Source organism: Onychostoma macrolepis, chromosome 24 (genome assembly GCF_012432095.1).
Source record: "Onychostoma macrolepis isolate SWU-2019 chromosome 24, ASM1243209v1, whole genome shotgun sequence".
In the NCBI taxonomy this organism is placed as follows: Eukaryota; Metazoa; Chordata; class Actinopteri; order Cypriniformes; family Cyprinidae; genus Onychostoma; species Onychostoma macrolepis.
Window position 1 is genome coordinate 4,062,486 of NC_081178.1, and position 20,322 is coordinate 4,082,807.

A 20,322-nucleotide genomic window follows, 5' to 3' on the forward strand; every position below is an offset into this window, starting at 1 on the left:
TTTCTTTTGAATAGAAAACACCAACTATTGTAGGTCGATATTCCAGGGTTGTTTGAATAACCATAAATTACCATCAAACAGTCCTATAAAAAAGGAGCAAAATTCACCATCATTAAACTGTTTTATGATTGTTATCGTCTCATTTGTACTTGCAACAAAGAATGCTTTATTTTTCTTTTCATCTGTCCTTGAGTTTGTTTTTTAATTACTTGTGCTCATTTGCATCATAAGAAGCTCAAACATTAAGACTTTATCTGCTCTATACCACCTAAATCAATATCTAATGCATCCTATGTAAACATACACTTTAATTTAAGACTAAAAAGAGTTTCTGTAGAAGTTAGTTAATTGATCGTTTGTTCTCTGATACAAAAAAAAGCTACAAATTAGCACTACCTGACGAAACACAGTTACAATGTTCTAGGGAGCAGATGCTCTGGTGTTCTCGAACGATCCCTTGAGGCTTCGCTTACCTAATTGACCCATTATACGAGAACACAGAAGACTGGTCTTAGTTGAGCCGTTAAGATCACGACTGTTTATCTAAAGCCTCCCAGGAAAACGAGCAGCTCCTGATGCGTTTCTTCAAAGATCTCATAGAAAGTTGTTTGAATGCACACATCAAATACAAAGAGACATAATAAAATCCCTGTGATCTATGGAGACTGTTACTCTTAAAAAACTCAGGAGAGGAAGCTTTGAAGACTGATTAAAATGTCCTCTGTCTCTTGGGAAGTTCCTCCAGGCAGACTTCAGGTGATCGTGGCATCCGGTTGTCTCGTAAAACTTAAAAAATCCAGTATAAAATATATCTTATTCTTCTATTGGTGCACATGTATGATTCTGTCATAGGCTGGTTTGAAATTCACATGATGATCCACCAAGAAAAGATTGCGTTCAGTATCTTCACATCTTAAGCGAGCTTCTCTGAGTTTCAGTGCACTATAGGAAAGTTAACTGCTTCTGAAAATATGGTAGCCACTTGGGCTGTGCGATTTGGGGCGGAAAAATTAAATTGCAATTTTTATGATAAAAATCAAAAATTGTGATTGGGCCGCAAAATTTGTCTAAACATATTGTGTTGTTTATTAATATAATTTTTATTGTATTGTTTTTAATTGTTTAGAATTTGTATTATTATTATTACTAAACAAAAAAAAAATTACTAAATAAGAAAATTTACTGATATTAATGTTATTATCAATAATATCATCAAGTATTTATTTTAAAATTATATAATAAGTGTACTTTATTTTTATTTCTATTTCATTTTATTTAAACCACAGCCTTTAAAATTTGATTATTACACTAAACCAATTATGGTTTTATTTTGATTAATCGTGCAGCCCTAGAAGCAACTTTATATTAAAGGTTTAGTTCACCCAACATCATTTACTCTCTTTCATGTCATTTAAATCTAAAACTATAAAAAAATCCATTACCTGAATATATAAAAAAAGTTGCCAAGCCAGTTCTCATTTTCGTTTACTTTTAAGTTGAAGTTCTAAAATAACTCAAATTAAATACATTAAAACTAAATATATATAGACATCTTTTTTTTTTTTAAATGCTAAAACATTAACAAACATTAAAATCAAAACCAGAAAATCTGAAAAACTAAGTCTGATTCAAAATATCATCAAAAACTATAATAATAGTATATCAATGATACTAAAATAACACTTGCTCCAAGAAAGACAAAAAAGCACAATAAAACTAGTCTATACAAGTATGAAATATATTGTAAGCCTTGTAAAACCACATGATGACCAGTTTTGAGTGAGCAACAGACCAAAAACTGAGTTGAAAATGTTTCCCTCGTGCAGTACCTCTAAAGGTCATTCAATTCAAATACAACACATTGAGATACATTAGAACCGATGTCAATGACCAGATGCAATGCATCTTCCACTTTCAGAAAGAAAAGTGCAACAATTTTACCTTTGGTGTATTAATTTACCTAATTTACCCATAAAAGGTGCATATTAGTACAGTATAAACTACTCTCTGTTACTAATATGCACCTTTTAGGGGTAAATAAGGTACAAATTTGTCCCTTTAAGGGTAGTGACCCAGCTGCTGTACTCCTACAGGTACAATTTGTGCACTTTTTGGTCAATAATGACTTCAATTTGGGACTTTTACTCACATAAATCTATCATATGGCTTTAGAGGACTCAGAACGTGCTACTTTTATGTAATTTCAGGATCCATCATGGAGCATCTCAGTGCAGTGTTTCAAGTAAATCACATGGGTTTGGAACGGCATGAGGTAAATGATGACAGAATTTCCATTTCTTTTTGGAGTGAACTATTCCTTTAAAATGAAAGCAGTTTTAATTAATTCACCACGGTTTCCTAGTGAAACTGATTCATTTCTAGTGCTAAAGTGAGCTACCAAAAGCTACGTCTTTTAGTTTAAATTAACGGTTTCAAAGTCACCATGTAATCGTTTGCTATTTCTACATTTATGGTGATTCTATGACGAAATACGTTGTCGTTCCTATGCAAACATTTTCCCAATAGTAGTTCTGAAGTAATATTGCTACCTTTTTGCGGCTATATCCAGTTTTGGCTTCATACGCAAATCTCAATAGGAGTGGTCATCATCACTTTGCTCTTGTCTTGACGGTTGGGCGACGGGCTTTTGGAGCACTCTTCCCTTGAAGAATGCGGTTCGGACAGGATGCTACGTTTGAGGGGGGTGGGGCGTAGACAGGAAGTGCCTGAAGGCGGAGAGGGTTCCGCGTGTCTGTGGGCGGAGCAACGTGCGGAACCGCCCCTAGCCACCCTACAGGAAGCTCTGCGGCGATGATGATTCAGCAGGTCGTATTTCAGGAAGTAGAACACCTCTTTAACCCCACAGCGCCGCTCCGGCTCCAGCGCCAACAGCCGGCCGAACATACGCAACGCGTCATCCGAAAACCGCCGCCATTGGGAGGGAACAACGCCGGGAGGAAACGCCCCCTGCTGCCATCGCTGAAATTCCGAAAAGAATGCGTCGCTAGGCAACGCCGCTTCCCATGGAAAGTTTCCCGTCAGCATGCAGAACAGCAGAACTCCGAATGCCCACACGTCCTGGGTCGTCGCCACCACGATTCCCTCCGATACCGAGGCCTGGCACACCTCGGCGGCGGTGTATGGGATGGTGCCGCTGATCCGCTTGATCCTGCTGCCCGCCCGCCGTGTCATTCCTAAATCTGCCAATTTCACACGTCGGCACTCGCGGTCGAAAAGCAGAACGTTTTCTGGCTTCACGTCCCGATGGACGAGACTCTTGCTGTGCATGAAGTCCAGAGCCAAACCCAGCTGCTGAACGCAACGCTTGACCATCTCCTCCGGCAAACCGGCCTGGAAAGAGACGGAAACGCAAAGGCCCAGTTTAGAGCAGAGGAGATACAGAGAGAAATACAACACAGGCTCTTAATCTGTAAGCGAGTAAGCAGTTGACCTTGATCTACTTAGTTTTCCATAATCAAAAGCTGGATCATATGCATGCGCCTGTTGAACTCCACAGATGTCTGCAGAATTCAAATACCCAGCATTCATAGAAAATGCAGAAAGTCTGGATAAAGGCTACAAACAGTCAGTTGGTTTTCTATATTGTCCAAAAAAGAGGAAATATATACTCTTATATATTATATTATTCAGTTATATTCAGTTAAATATCTCAAAAAGACATAGATATAAGATACATATTCTCATTATTCTCCTTGATTCTTATTACTGTAATACAATCATTTTATGAAAATCAGCATAAAGTAATTGTTGTAAACCAGGGGTGTCCAACGTTTACTCGCTGACAGGTCTCGATCACATGACCACTAAACAGCGCTGTGAGAATCGTTTGCGTTTGTAGCAGAGGTTTCTGATGCAAACCACAGATTCCGTGGTGATTTAAACTGGTTTAAAGGCAGATGAAACAGCGCTGACATTCTCAACAACACTGATGCGGAAAACAGGAGAAACACTGTGCAACAAAAATGCAGTTATACTTTTCAATCCACAAATCACCAACATTTACAATGGATTTACTGTAGTAACCGTAACTGTGGTATTGTGACATAGCCACGTTATTCATAGCCAATTTTATAGTATTAATGTAAACATATAGGCCAGCTGAATGTAATGTAAGGGAGTAATGAAATATAGGCCAAATTACAGATATTTTTGTTATAAGCAGTTTTGTGCTTTTTTATTTATACAAAATAAATGTGTTAATAGACTAAAAACCATAAAGCCATTCTATATATTATAATTATTCAAACATTTAAGGTTGTCGATATTTACAGATTTTTACATCCTCAACAAAACTCAAGCTACTGTCGTATAGGGAGAAGCATCCAGCCCCCCAGAGTGTCCACATCGTCAAATCTGGCCCCCTTTAAAAAAAGTTTGGACACCCCTGTTGTAAACTAATACTAGAATGATGTGTAAATATTTCATATTTAATTAAATATTGTTAATTGTTTTTTCATTTAAATTGCTTTTATTTTTTCTTTATTTAAAATAGAATACATTTTCATAAAAATGAATACATAATTGCATTTTTTATTTGTCTGTTGATTTTGTAGTTTTAAAAAAAAATGACCCAGATGAATTCTTGATAGTGCTGCAGGTGTTAAACCTACAAATGCATGATTAAATATGTGATTTGCGATGTAAAGATGGTCGTGTTAATAACGAGGTGCTGTGATACCTGTGGTGGGATGATGTCGAACAGATCTCCCGCAGGCGCGTACTCCTGTCCGAACACATAGCTGTCCTCTGTCTCAAACAGCACGCTCAGAACTTTGATGATAAACGGGCTGCAGCCCAGCGCTGCTGTCAGGCTGTACTCGCGCAGAAAACTACGCAACTTCGTCTTGTTCTTACTCACGTACTTCAGAGCCAGCTTAGTACCTGTAAACACACAAAATAATGGTGAATGAAATATGATGCATCAAGACCACTATATTTGAATGCACACAACACTCTCAAAAATAAAGGTTCCAAAAGTGGTTTTTGCAGTCATGCCACAAAAGAAACACTTTATAGGTTCTCAAAAAGAACCTTTCAGTGAACAGTTCTTAAACTGTTTTCAAGAACATTTTAATAGTCTAAATACACGTTTTCCACAATAAAGAACCCTTTGTGGAATTAAATGTTTCCATGGGTGTTAAGTGTTCTTCATGGAAACACTGAGGCCAATAACCTTTATTTCTTTAGAGTAAAGGGCAGTGTTGTTTTAGTATCATTAATATACTATGTTTAATTAATATTTTCAATTAGTTTTTATTTTTTTATTTCCATTTTTATTTAATTTTAAGTTCTATTTTTGTGTGATTATTTTTATTAGTTTTTTAATTGTCTATGTAACTTTGATTTTTTTTTATTTCAGTTTTAATTATTTTATCTGAAATTAAATACGTTTGTCTTTTATATATATATTTTTTTTTTTTACAGTTTATTTCATTTTATGTTTATTTTATATCAAGTAAAGCTCAAAATCTTTATTGATATTTTGAATTTGTTTTTATTTTTATATTTTTCTGTTTACTTCTTAAAGTTAGTAATTTTTTTTTTGTCATTTTTTTATTATTATTTTTTAATGGCAATTTTTTTAAATTATTGTTTTTATTTATTTATTGATATTATTTTGTTTCAGTTAAGGTTTATTTTATGCATGTAGTTTTGATTTTAATTAACAATAATAACCCTTCACAAGGGTAAATGAGATTTAATAGCTACAGCTTAGATTTCAGTGAATAGTGATCTAAATTTTGGCTTGTCTCACATAATTATATCCTAAACATTGAAATATGCATGCTAGTTTCATGGTGTCATTTTTGGTACTTGACAGCTTCCAACTCCATTCACTTCCGTTGCATGGAGAGGAGCAGCCAGGACATTCATAAAAAAAGAGAATCGGAATGGCACTACCTCATTTCACACAGACTCACCCTGTGTCCGATGCACCACCAAGTCGACTTTGCCGTAGGTGCCCTTCCCTAAAGGAGCGATCAGCTCATACTGCTGTTCCAGCTCCGAGGCGGAGAGAGACGTGATTGACAGCGCCTGCATGTCCTCGACCGGAGCGCCACCTGTCCCGCTGCTCCGTCCCGCTGGGAGAACCCCCACCTGGGCACTGAGAAACACACACACACACACACACACAAACATTTGAACATAAACTCATTTCAAGAGGAATTGCATCCTGGCGAGGAACTCTCTCCTAGTATTATAGAGCTCCTTGATGGCGTCATTTGTCTTTCTCTGTTTATTCTTCTCTCTCTCTCTCTTCCCCTCTTGCTCTCGCTCTCTCTCTCTCTCTCTCTCTCTCTAGCATCTGTCTGTGTCCTCTTTTCTTTCCTCTCATCAGCACTCTACCTACACTCTATTTCCCTAGCCATGTACCTGGTTTGACGCTCTCAGACGAAGCAGTCAAATCTTTGTGAATATTTCAACAGCAGCAAAGGGCACTAACTGAATCACGCTCCTCACGGGAATAAAGCAGTGACCTAGAATGAGGCCTCATGTTATCAGCATCATGCATAGTGACAGCGCGCCGAAACAAGAGCCTCCTGCACAACCACAACAACAACAGATGACGATGAAGATGCCGGACGACCTTAAGATAACCTACCAGAAGTTCTGATGAGCCGAACCCCTGCTATCCTGCCCACTTTAACCCCTGACTGAGAAACAAATGAGAAATTGATTCAGGAACATTCTCATTTTCTCTAGAGGTCATTGCCAGCCTTTGATTTCTACTGCATTAAACCACTAGCTGCTCTGCCTGGCCCTTCATTCAGCTCAACCGGTAGAGCAAAAGCCAGAAATTAGAAATGGTCTCAGTTTTAGTTCATGAGTTGGAATTTGAATTGATTAACATACTGGATATTGAATTGGAATGAGAGGAAAAGGAATTGCAATTCAAAGAAATTCACATGAATCCAACAAAACAACAAATTGGGCAGACTTTCCATCTTATAAAATGTAATAATGTTAATTAGCTCCATTATAAAGACTTTACCTTTTTAAATTAGAGTATTCAGGGAAATGCAGTGTTTAAAGACATGAATTCGTTATATAATAGTATTTATTATATATTAATTATGTATATTATGAATACAATATAATATATTAATATTATTATATAGTACGTTTTATATATATATAAACAATAAAAATAAAGGTAATTTATTAATATTTTTAATATATGTTAATAATATATATTATACATGTAATATATTAATACTATATATTTTCTTTATATATATATATATTCCACAATTTTAGTGGAATAACACTTAATTCATAAAATAATATTATATTTAAAAAAATTATATATAAAATATTTATTATACATAAATAATTGCAAATTAAATACAATTTTCTATAGGTGGCATGAAAAAAAAAATCTTTTTTTGGAAATTGTCCATATGTTGTGTGTATGATAACTTATGGGTAATTCATACTGGAAAATTTAATTTATTATTTAAAACTACATATAAAGCAGTTTCTTGGCATTTTATTCTATTTGATGCCAATTGTATGAAAAATAATATTTAAAAATCAAATTTAAATGTATAAATTAAATTGCAGTTGCATATTCAGTTCTGCATAGACTGACGCTAGCAACACAAAAGTCATGGGGTTGATCCCCAGGGAATGAGTTGTAAAATCATCTGCTTCATGAAATACAAATAACCTAAAATATACATTGTCAGACTGAATGTAAATCTCAGACCGAGTGTGAATTCTTCAATTCACTTTCTCTATATTGATGTATCTTAAAAGCTCTCTACTATAGTAACCACAATTGCCTTCTTTAATAGATGAAAAAATCTGTTCCTCACTGACCCTATAAGGTCAACACCTGAAGGTGACCTTTGACCTGACCTCCCTATCAAATCCTATTAATTTCATACACAACGTACAAACATGCAAACTCATGTTTACATTTGAACACCATGTATATAAACGCTAACTGCATTAGCATTGCACAAATTTTTTTTCTTTATAATAAAACAATTCTAATTTTTAAATTAATTCTCATTCCATTCCATTTTTATTATTTTTTCATTTTAATTCATTTAAATATTTTACCATTTTTTACAACTCTCTTTCACCTTCCTTTCTCTTTTTCACCTTATTTATTGTCTGCTTTTGTACTTCATATGCTTTGGCGTTATTATAACGATCACACCTACAGCGTCTGACCCTGAAAACATCAACAACAACAACAAAAGCGCACGAACACACGATGTGCCCAACAGCGCAAAACAAACAGTTCAGCACAGCAAGTGAGCCAAGCGTCTCCAAACAAAAGAAATCAATAGACACGTCAGTGATGAGCTGGATGAAGGAGAACTCCAGGACGCTCCTGAACTCACCTGGCCGTGCCCTGCTGTCTCTCTCCCTCATGTTCCTGCATCCAAACGCCGCGTCCTGATCTCAACCCGGCTAGAAATTCATCCCTCGTCCGCTGAGCTTCCAAAAAACCAGGATGCTCTGTTTCCTCAGCACTCCAGCTCTGTTAAGGGAAACACTCTACATCCTGCACTCATGAGGAAAAAGCACAGTCCTTTTCTTCCATCCGTCCGGCTGAGTGTTTTCTGCTGTCTTTGTGTGCTCCTGAAGGATGCCGCTGGAGCACGAGGAGCGAGGAGCGAGGAGCTGGTGTGTGTGTGTGAGAGAGAGAGAGAGAGATGGAGGGGAGGGGGGGCATGCGTGCGTATCTATGCGTGAATGACCTACTTCATTGCGTTTCCGCTCTTGGATGCTGGAGGAACGGCACGTCTGTGTCTCGCAGCATCCAGGCAGGGTCCCTTTAGGGATGTCAGATGCGCTCATCCAGCGGCCAGTCTCTTGTTCCCCTGTTCACATGATCACAGAGCCCCTCGAGCCAGCAGCGTCCTGTCATTCAGGCTTCATTTTCAACCCCAATTTAATGCAGAACATCAAAGTTATTTTTAGATCTGCTTTGCATTGTGACATTCAAGCACATTTTTCACCCAAGTTCTCATTCCTGTGCACCCTTAATAGGTGTTATTGAGATGCTATTATAATATTTTTTTAATATTACAGTATTTTTATTAATATTTTGATTGTTTACATTATTTTCTGTTTTCTTATAAATTTTTTCTTGTAAACGTTTTAGTAATTTTGTTGTGCTTTTGTCAATTTTATTAAATGTCTATAGTTTTGTTGATTTTATTTATTTTGGTATTTTTTTAAAGGCTTTTTATATTTTATTTCATTTTAGTGGAAAAAATACAAATTTTATATAATAATATTATATATAAAAATATATTCTATACACACATAAAGAAATACTGTAAATTATTGCTATAGGTGGCATTACAAAATATAAAATGAATTTTGATGGAAAGCCTATATGTGACCCTGGAGCACAAAAGCAGTCATAAGTAGCACAGGTATATTTGTAGCGATAGCCAAAAATACATTGTATGGGTCAAAATTATCGATTTTTCTTTTATGCCAAAAATCATTAGGATATTAAGTAAAGATCATGTTCCATGAGGTTTTGGTAATTGTCATTTTTTTTTTTTTTTTTGTCATTTTTATTAGATTAGTTTTTTTTTTTTTTTTTCTTATTTTCTTATTTCTTATTTTAGTACATCAGTTAGACTAAATGGAAGAGAGACACATTGCCTTCGCAAGTTAGCTTAAGTTTAATATTTTTAATATTTTCTTTTCTTTCAGTTAAAGTTTATTTCAAGTAACAAAATCTTTTTAGGGTTTTAGTTTTTAATAATAACCAAGAATGTGTCTGAATGTTTAAATTTAGTTTTTTCTCTCATTCTCAATAATCTTAATGATTAGATTCTCATGTAGGGGCTTAAGACTCTCGACTTTTAGAATTTCATTGATTGTTTCTGTTACCGCAATTTAGTAATGTCATGTCGGTCTGAGCCCATTGCAGTGCCCTCGGAGATGCCCGAGCCCACTCCAGTTGATCGTGAATCTTCACTATCTCAGTCTCGCAAGCGAAAGTTGAGAAGGAGGAGGGCAGCAGTGCCGGTGGTCTCCTGTGGTCCCTAATCTGGTGGTCCTGGAGGACCTGACGCTGGTGGTCTCTAGTCCAGTGGTCTTGGAGGATCTGACTACGGTGGTTCCTAGTCCAGTGGCCCTGGAGGACCTGAATCCAGTGGTCTCTAGTCCAGTGGTTCTGGAGGAGCAAACTCTGGTGGTCCCGACTCTGGTGGTCCTGGAGGACTCAACTCTGGTGGTCTCAGAGGTCACTACAGAGCTGCCCAATTTCACTGCTACTGCCGTAATCAAGAAGGCCGTCTTTGCCTTTAACCTCTGGGCTGTTCTGCGTGCATGGGCTGCTTTGGAGTCCACTCCAGAGCCCTCCCCAATCCGGGAGCATTCAGAGTCCACTCCAGAACCTGCTCAAGTCTACGAGTTCACTCATCCACTACTGAGTCTGTTCTAGTTCCTCCCGAGGTGGTGGTTTCTGTTGCAGAACCTCCTGAGGCGGCGACATCCCCTTCAGCTCCCCTCTGGGCGGTGGCGTCCACTCCTGAACTCACAGTCTGCCTTGTCATGGCCAAAGAGACTGTTGTTGAACTGTCTGCCTGCCCTGTTACGGTCAAGGAGACCATCGCTGAACTGTCTGCCTGTCCTGTTATAGCCATTAAGGCTGTTACTAACCTCTCTGTGCTGCTCTTTGCAGTCCTGCCTGAGCTCATAGGGGGTTCATCTGCCTTGTCAGCTCCCCTGAGGTGGTCGTCAAGTCTGCCTTATCTACCTGCCAAGCTCCTGGCTCTGCCCTGGTCGCCTGCTGGGGTTGCTGTTCAGCCGGAGCCTCGCTGGTTTGTCCTGCCAGCCCCGCCCTGGCACCCTGCTCTGTCTCTGTCTCCGGGCCCGCTTCCACCATCCCTCCCCCTGATCCACCTCCGTTCCACCTCACTCCTGGACTTCTTTGACATTTGTTGGAGGGTCATGAATCCGCTTCTTAAGTGGGGGGTTATGCCACAGCCAGTGGTTGGTGTGCCCTTGATAGCCACCAGAGGGCACGATTTTGCATCATTGTTTGTTTTGTTCTGGACTTCAGTTCCCATCACCCTTTGCACTGATTATTGTTTCATTACCTCCAGCTGTTTATCATTTACCTATTTGCTCACTGTTATTTATACCATGCTCACTTTGTCCTTGGTTGCTGCAATATTTTTCTTTGTGTTTTCGGATTCTGTGTTTGTGGATTACCTCTTGCCAGTGTTTTTGGTCTGTTTTTTGATCTTTGTTTTTGTAAGAATAAAGCTGCACTTTGATCTGCTATTTTATTTTCCCTAGTCAATCCGTGAAATTCATTGGTTTAATGTTTGTTATCTAAAACCTAATCGACGATGATGACATCACTGTGATATTTGCATACTTTAACTTTGATTGGCCTTATGTTTAACATTTATTTGCATACTAAATTCGATTTTATTTTTTATGTATGAGAGCGCAACAGTCAGGGTAAAGATGTAAACTTACATTTATGTATTTGCAGGATGCTTTTATCTAAAGTCTTTTACATTGCAGTCAAGATATATACTTTATCGCCAAGACCAAAAACCTCAAACCAACTGAAATTTCAAAACTTCTTTTGCTAGTTTAACTAGATTTAAAGTAAATCTAGTTAAACAACTATGGTGATGTTTCCTCACATTCAGAACAACAGCAAGAAGCGTCTGAAAGCCCAAATACAGAATAAACTCACCTCTGCTTGTGTTACGCCTCTGTTTCTCCTTTCATTACGTTTTTCTCATCTTCTACTTCACACTTTTTGTCCTAGTTTAAGTTGCTGTCTCCTCACTTTATCCAGGTCGACCTGTTTTTTTGTTTTTTTTTCTTTCCCAGAAACACCGTCTCATAAAAGATGGGCTTGAATGTGGAAAACTGCTACTAGTGTCTGCCCAGTGAGCCCACATCTACTGCACAATAATTATCTCATATTAATTAGACATAACATTATGAGGTAAGGGGCAACAACTTTAGCATTAATCTTGTACAATTGTAAAGTTCATCCAGTAATGATTAATATTATTTTTTTTATAAAGGTGGCACATGCTAACAGTTATTATAATAAAATGTTTATAAACATTTTGTTAAGAATAATAACAATAACGATAATCAATTATAATTAAATTACAAATTAAAATGTAATAAAATATACATTATTATAATTATAATAAATACTATAAATATATATATATATTACTATTATATTAAAATTATTATAAAAGTGGCACAATAATATTAATTCTTATTGTTATAAAGGTGGCACATCATCATAATAATACAACAATTGAAATTAATACAAAATTATATTACAATGTATTATTAGTTATTTTTATTATTATTATTGCTATTATTTTAAAAATCTAAATAATAATAATAGGTTGTTGTTTTTGTTATTATGTGCCATAATAATAATAAACATAGTAAATTCAAATTTTCACAAATCATCAAAATTATTATGAACATATTGTATTATATATTATTATTATATTAAAATAGAAATAATAATATTAAAATAGAATAGTAATAATTATTAATTAATATTATTATAAAGCACATGATAATAATAAATAAGAATAATAACAATATAATCAATTATAATTATATCACAAATTTATATTTCTATTGTATTACAATTATTATAAGAGTGAATTATAATAATAAATTATTACAGTTGTTTTTGTTATGTGCCATAATAATAATAATTGTTATTTTTATTATATTAAATCTGATCTTATTATAAAAATTAATATTATTATAAATGTGGAACATAATTATTATATATTTTATGGTATTATTATATATAATAATCTTATGTAAACATAAAAATCCCTTTATCGGTGGCTGTTTTGTCATTGTGCTCGGAGATTCAGAAAATGAAATAACATCACGGTTACAGTCTGCTGAACTGTACTGCTCACAGCCTGTGTTTTGCATGCCAGTGCTTGTGTGCTGGAGGAGCGTAACATCACGTGTGGCTCTCCACAGAGGCCCGTTTGTCTCGCTCTCCGTAGCTCTTCCTGTTGTACTGCCTGTCGTCCCTCCTCAAAACAAATCTGAAGATATATGAAGGAAGGCATCTGGTGGATAGACCTGTTTTTATGAAATCATTAAGAACTGAACACTTCACGCTCTCTGCAGGTCTTTGAGGATCTTCCCAGTCCTGTAATCGCTGAATATCCCTGATCCGGAGCCCTCGACTGCCTTCCAAGTGCATTCAGCAGGTCACGGATCTCTTGAGAACAAAATCTCCTGGCATTTCTGAAAAGACATGCCTCCAGCATGTTTGTTGTCTTCTTCATCTCCTGCGACATCATGAAATTACCAGAAGACAACTGTGAAGTTCAGGGATTTCACACTGAATGTCATTGCTGTATTTTGTTGCTTAGATTTAATTAGATGAAAGCCTTAATTACCCACCTGAGGTTTGAGTGACAGGCGCTGAAGCCTTGACAAAAGCCTGATGGGAGCGTCAGCGCTGACCTTTCTGTGTTCGTCAGCTTTAAAAGTTTTCCTCAAAAATCAATCTGAACAGCTTGTTTAGAAGGAAAGGTACTTGTTTGAATGCTAAACACTCATTCAGAGCAGTCCGATATTAACTAGGGAGTTTTATGAGTCATCTGAAATTCTGAAGAGACTGATGATCTAATGTACACAACCCTGATATAAATATCTCCAACCGTTTTCACCCTTTCAATGCGTCAGCCAGCGGATGTCCTGCAGGCAGGAGACAGAGGGCTTTATAATAAGGGCACTGGCTCTGTCTTTCTGTAGTTTTGCAGGTCAGGTGTGACAAAGAAAAAGAAAAAGCACCTAGTAACCACACATCAACATTGTTTGACCCTTATTGGCCTTATATAATGTTCCTGGTCAATTTGACCTGCAACACATTTTTGAGCTGACAGAAATATTGGTTTAGCTAAGATGGTTATCTTGAAATTGTGTGACTATTTCTCATTTAGGTGTTGTGGAATGTGGGGGATATATACAGGTGCTGGTCATATAATTAGAATATCATCAAAAGTTGATTTATTTCACTAATTCCATTCAAAAGTGAAACTTATATATTATATTCATTCATTACACACAGACTGATATATTTCAAATGTTTATTTCTTTTAATTTTGATGATTAGAGCTTACAGCTCATGAAAGTCAAAAATCAGTATCTCAAAATATTAGAATATTTACATTTGAGTTTGAATAAATGACCATCCCTACAGTATAAATTCTGGGTATCTCTTGTTCTTTGAAACCACAATAATGGGGAAGACTGCTGACTTGGCAATGATCCAGAAGACGAACATTGCCACCCTCCACAAAGAGGGTAAGTCACAGAAGGTCATTACTGAAAGGTGTGGCTGTTTACAGAGTGCTGTATCAAAGCATATTAAATGCAAAGTTGACTGGAAGGAAGAATTTGGGTAGGAAAAGGTGCACAAGCAACAGGGATGACCGCAAGCTTGAGAATACAGTCAAGCAAAGCCGATTCAAACACTTGGGAGAGCTTCACAAGGAGAGAACTGAAGCTGGAGTCAGTGCATCAAGAGTCACCACGCTCAGACGTCTTCAGGAAAAGGGCTACCAAGCCACTTCTGAACCAGAGACAACGCCAGAAGCATCTTACCTGGGCTGTGGAGAAAAGAACTGGACTGTTGCTCAGTGGTCCAAAGTCCTCTTTTCAGATGAAAGTAAATTTTACATTTCATTTGGAAATCAAGGTCCCAGAGTCTGAAGGAAGAGTGGAGAGGCACAGAATCCATGTTGCTTGAAGTCCAGTGTGAAGTTTCCACAGTCAGTGATGATTTGGGCTGCCATGTCATCTGCTGGTGTTGGTCCACTGTGTTTTCTGATGTCCACAGTCAACGCAGCCATCTACCAGGAAATTTTAGAGCACTTCATGCTTCCTTCTGTTGACAAGCTTTATGGAGATGCTGATTTCATTTTCCAGCAGGACTTGGCACCTGCCCACACTGCCAAAGGTACCAAAAGCTGGTTCAATGACCATAGTGTTACTGTGCTTGATTGGCCAGCAAACTCGCTGACCTGAACCCCAGAGAGAATCTGTGGGGTATTGTAAAGAGGAAGATGAGAGACACCAGACCCAACAATGCAGATGAGCTGAAGGCCACTATCAGAGCAACCTGGGCTCTCATAACACCTGAGCAGTGCCACAGACTGATCGACTCCATGCCACGCCGCATTGCTGCAGTAATTCAGGCAAAGGAGCCCCAACTAAGTATTGAGTGCTGTACATGCTCATACTTTTCATTTTCATACTTTTCAGTTGGCCAAGATTTCTAAAAATCCTTTCTTTGTATTGGTCTTAAGTAATATTCTAATATTTTGAGATACTGATTTTTGACTTTCATGAGCTGTAAGCTCTAATCATCAAAATTAAAAGAAATAAACATTTGAAATATATCAGTCTGTGTGTAATGAATGAATATAATATACAAGTTTCACTTTTGAATGGAATTAGTGAAATAAATCAACTTTTTGATGGTATTCTAATTATATGACCAGCACCTGTATATATATATATATATATATATATATATACAGTGAGGAAAATAAGTATTTGAACACCCTGCTATTTTGCAAGTTCTCCCACTTAGAAATCATGGAGGGGTCTGAAATTGTCATCGAGGTGCATGTCCACTGTGAGAGACATAATCTAAAAAAAAATCCAGAAATCACAATGTATGATTTTTAACTATTTATTTGTATGATACAGCTGCAAATAAGTATTTGAACACCTGTCTATCAGCTAGAATTCTGACCCTCAAAGACCTGTTAGTCTGCCTTTAAAATGTCCACCTCCACTCCATTTATTATCCTAAATTAGATGCACCTGTTTGAGGTCGTTAGCTGCATAAAGACACCTGTCCACCCCATACAATCAGTAAGAATCCAACTACTAACATGGCCAAGACCAAAGAGCTGTCCAAAGACACTAGAGACAAAATTGTACACCTCCACAAGGCTGGAAAGGGCTACGGGAAATTGCCAAGCAGCTTGGTGAAAAAGGTCCACTGTTGGAGCAATCATTAGAAAATGGAAGAAGCTAAACATGACTGTCAATCTCCTCGGACTGGGGCTCCATGCAAGATCTCACCTCGTGGGGTCTCAATGATCCTAAGAAAGGTGAGAAATCAGCCCAGAACTACACGGGAGGAGCTGGTCAATGACCTGAAAAGAGCTGGGACCACCGTTTCCAAGGTTACTGTTGGTAATACACTAAGACGCCATGGTTTGAAATCATGCATGGCACGGAAGGTTCCCCTGCTTAAACCAGCACATGTCCAGGCCCGACTTAAGTTTGCCAATGACCATTTGGATGATCCAGAGGAGTCATGGGAGAAAGTCATGTGGTCAGATGAGACCAAAATAGAACTTTTGGTCATAATTCCACTAAACGTGTTTGGAGGAAGAAGAATGATGAGTACCATCCCAAGAACACCATCCCTACTGTGAAGCATGGGGTGGTAGCATCATGCTTTGGGGTGTTTTTCTGCACATGGGACAGGGCGACTGCACTGTATTAAGGAGAGGATGACCGGGGCCATGTATTGCGAGATTTTGGGGAACAACCTCCTTCCCTCAGTTAGAGCATTGAAGATGGGTCGAGGCTGGGTCTTCCAACATGACAATGACCAAGCACACAGCCAGGATAACCAAGGAGTGGCTCTGTAAGAAGCATATCAAGGTTCTGGCGTGGCCGAGCCAGTCTCCAGACCTAAACCCAATAGAGAATCTTTGAGGAGCTCAAACTCCGTGTTTCTCAGCGACAGGCCAGAAACCTGACTGATCTAGAGAAGATCTGTGTGGAGGAGTGGGCCAAAATCCCTCCTGCAGTGTGTGCAAACCTGGTGAAAACTACAGGAAACGTTTGACCTCTGTAATTGCAAACAAAGGCTACTGTACCAAATATTAACATTGATTTTCTCAGGTGTTCAAATACTTATTTGCAGCTGTATCATACAAATAAATAGTTAAAAATCATACATTGTGATTTCTGGATTTTTTTTTAGATTATGTCTCTCACAGTGGACATGCACCTACGATGACAATTTCAGACCCTCCATGATTTCTAAGTGGGAGAACTTGCAAAATAGCAGGGTGTTCAAATACTTATTTTCCTCACTGTATATATACACACGCACACAGACATACACATATATATATATATATATATATATATATATATGTGTGTGAACCTGGACCACAAAACCAGTCTTAAGTCGCTGGGGTATATTTGTAGCAATAGCCAAAAATACATTGCATGGGTCAAAATTATCCATTTTTCTTTTATGCCAAAAATCATTAGGATATTAAGTAAAGATCATGTTCCATGAAGATATTTTGTAAATTTCTTACCGTAAATGTATCAAAACTTAACAATTAGTAATATGCATTGCTTCATTTGGACAACTTTAAAGGCGTTTTTTCAATATTTTGATTTTTTTGCACCGTCAGATTCCAGATTTTCAAATAGTTGTATCTCAGCCAAATATTGTCCGATCCTAACAACCCACACATCAATGGAAAGATTATTTATTCAGCTTTCAGATGATGTATAAATCACAATTTCGAAAAATTGACACTTAAGACTGGTTTTGTCGTCCAGGGTCACACACACACATATATATATATATATATATATATATAAATAATGGCATGCAAAAGTTTGGGAATCCCTTGCAAAATCTGTGAAAATGTGAATAATTTTAACAAAATAAGAGAGATCATACAAAATGCATGTTATTTTTTTTTTAGTACTGCCCTGAGTAAGATATTTTACATAAAATATGTTTACATATAGTCTTTTTTTCCCCATTTAGTACTGCCCTTCGGAAGCAACAGAAGATACTTGCATATTTCCTGGAAGACAAATTAAGGACAATTTACCTTGATCTTCAAATTCAAAAAGTTTTCACCCCCCGGCTCTTAATGCATCGTGTTTCCTTCTGGAGCATCAGTGAATGTTTGAACCTTTTTTAATAGTTGTGTTTTAGTCCCTAAATTGTCCTCAGTGTGAAAAGATGGTCTTAAAATCAAATTTAAATTGTATTTTTTATTTTTTATTTTTTACTTTTTATGTGTTTTGTTGTCATTTTCTCTACCCTCTGAGGGCATTTACATTTATGCATTTGGCAGACACTTTTATTCAAAGAAATATGTGCTGTGTCGAAGCAGTACTTTTTTTTAGCCTCATATAATAATAATATTATATTGAATAATAATAAAAAAACAATTAAAAACAAAAATGTACATTTAGATTAACATATATATTAAAATACTATTTACAATATTCATTTATAATATATGTCCTTATTTTGCTCTTTTGTAATGTGTGAGAAGTATTAATGTTAAAGTTTTTTAAGATTTTTGGTGAATTGTATTGAATCCAATTAGGCTCAATTAGACCCAGAACATCACGATCGTACCAGGGAAATTTAACATAATACCACACAGGGTTTAACCCAGAACACCTTAGGAACTGCATAGCAATCACGGTGGCGTGTTTTGCATGGGCAGACGCTGAAGGAGAAGTAAAAATCGAGTTGTATTTGCTCTCGGGTGGGCTCGGCTGTCTCTGTGTAATTGGATTTTCTTTTTCACGGTCTGGTCATTTTCAGCCGAACTCTCTGAAGGTCTTCTACTCTGCCTCCGTCGTCTTCTAACAAGATGCATCTCTGCAGACAGTGGCTACATCCTAAGATATTACATCTTATTTACTACCAAAGAGAAACTGCAGGCCTGACACGGATTGCTTGAGGGCTTTGTCTGTGATCTGCAGTTTCAGCTGGATGTGGGCTGTTTGTTCTGCTAATACTGTCAGAGGAAAGGGAGAGTTGGACAGGAGCAAATAATAGCCTGGAGTGTGAGAGAAGGGTATTTCTGAGTAAATGGCAGAGCTATATTGGCTAAAATGCTCGGCTTGTTTACACAAAGCAGAAAACTGTGCTGAAATGTGAAAACGATAAAGCTTTGGATGCTGCCATCTGGTGGTTCAGAAAGAGTATTTCAAATCAAAAGTAGACGTTCGAGTCATGGTAGCGAATCGGTTCATTCGAACAGTTAATTTTAATGCAACGGTTGACAGAATGATTCATCAATCAAACGAGTCATCACTCAAAAGAGTTCTTACACGAAATGTAAGAAACATTTTAGTTAAATACGCTACTGCTTTTGTATTGATTACTCATCATTTAAATTATGTTCCCGCCAAAAAGGTGTACTTCAAATGTTCTTCTTCAGTCGAAAGATTTACTATCAATAATAATTTAAAAGGTTCCAACAATGTGTTGTTCATGAATCAACCCTCAATACTGAATCCACCACACGTTCCCACAGCAAATCCAAGTCTCTACTCTATTCTTTACGATTTCATAATGAAACAAGTCTAGCCTAAACAACTAGCTCTTGGTTTTAAAGGAACATCAATTATTTATTTTACACTCAGAAATTAATAAAAAGTATAATAACAACAATACAAATACAATGAACACTCACTTGAGATGAAGTACTCCATTCACATTTGTGGCCTTGAGAAAGCTGGTTTAATCTACATGATAGGGGTGGGCGGATCGATCCTAATATCGATAATATCGATACCAACGTTGGTATCAGTATCGGATCGATACTAGCCTGATTAGATCGATACTTTAGGTTAATTTTCTCTCCTCTACACTTAATATATTGCTTAATACATTCAACAAAGAATAGACATATCTGAGTGTTTATATACCGCTCTTTTCACGTCTTGTATGCAAACATTACTGCTCCTCCTGCTTCAGTGTTTTGTTATGCCACTACGTGACTCAGCGGCTCAAGCGCAAGCGGATATTATTAGCTACAGCGAGAGATGGAACGGTAGAAATTCGCTGCTGTGGCAACAGCACCAAACTTATTCACCTTTTTCAATGTGGAAGTAAGCTTTTTTCATAGACTGAATGTGCGAGACTTCCACTTCATTAGGCACGGTAGGGAAATCATGAGTAAAATTGTTTATGCTATCCACCGTGTGTTTATAATTAAGATAATTCATTAAAATAATATGGTAAGAAACACCAGTTTGCACTACCAAGCAAGCAGCAAAACGAGCTGTTTTGTACAGTTAAAAATTGCTGGAAGCGGATGAGACTGGAAGCCAGACCCATTAAATTTACCGAATTTGGCCTTTTACAGTATTACTGTCTTCAACCATTAAGCCACGTTGTTGTTTTTTCTTTATAAAGGTTTTCTATCAGAGGAAAACACTTAACATGCATGCACTTTGCGTTCATATCATGGGCTG

At 37.0% G+C, this 20,322-nt stretch overlaps 1 protein-coding gene across 2 annotated transcripts; it reads right to left on the reverse strand.

Annotated features, from left to right (window-relative positions):
• Positions 1-2,247: 2,247 nt before the first annotated feature.
• sbk1 (SH3 domain binding kinase 1) lies at positions 2,248-12,063 on the reverse strand. Of its 2 annotated transcripts, none has more exons than XM_058764978.1 (5): positions 11,720-12,063; positions 8,379-8,913; positions 5,943-6,127; positions 4,700-4,902; positions 2,248-3,351 (listed from the first exon to the last, which is right to left on the reverse strand). In XM_058764978.1, the coding sequence occupies exons 2-5, from the start codon at positions 8,417-8,419 to the stop codon at positions 2,578-2,580; spliced, it is 1,203 nt and encodes a 400-aa protein (XP_058620961.1). In that variant the 5' UTR covers positions 8,420-8,913; positions 11,720-12,063; the 3' UTR covers positions 2,248-2,577. The 2 variants fall into 2 exon arrangements, with proteins under 2 accessions (XP_058620961.1, XP_058620962.1); XM_058764979.1 differs by lacking the exon at positions 11,720-12,063 and having other exon boundaries at positions 8,379-8,661; positions 8,743-9,050.
• Positions 12,064-20,322: the final 8,259 nt, after the last annotated feature.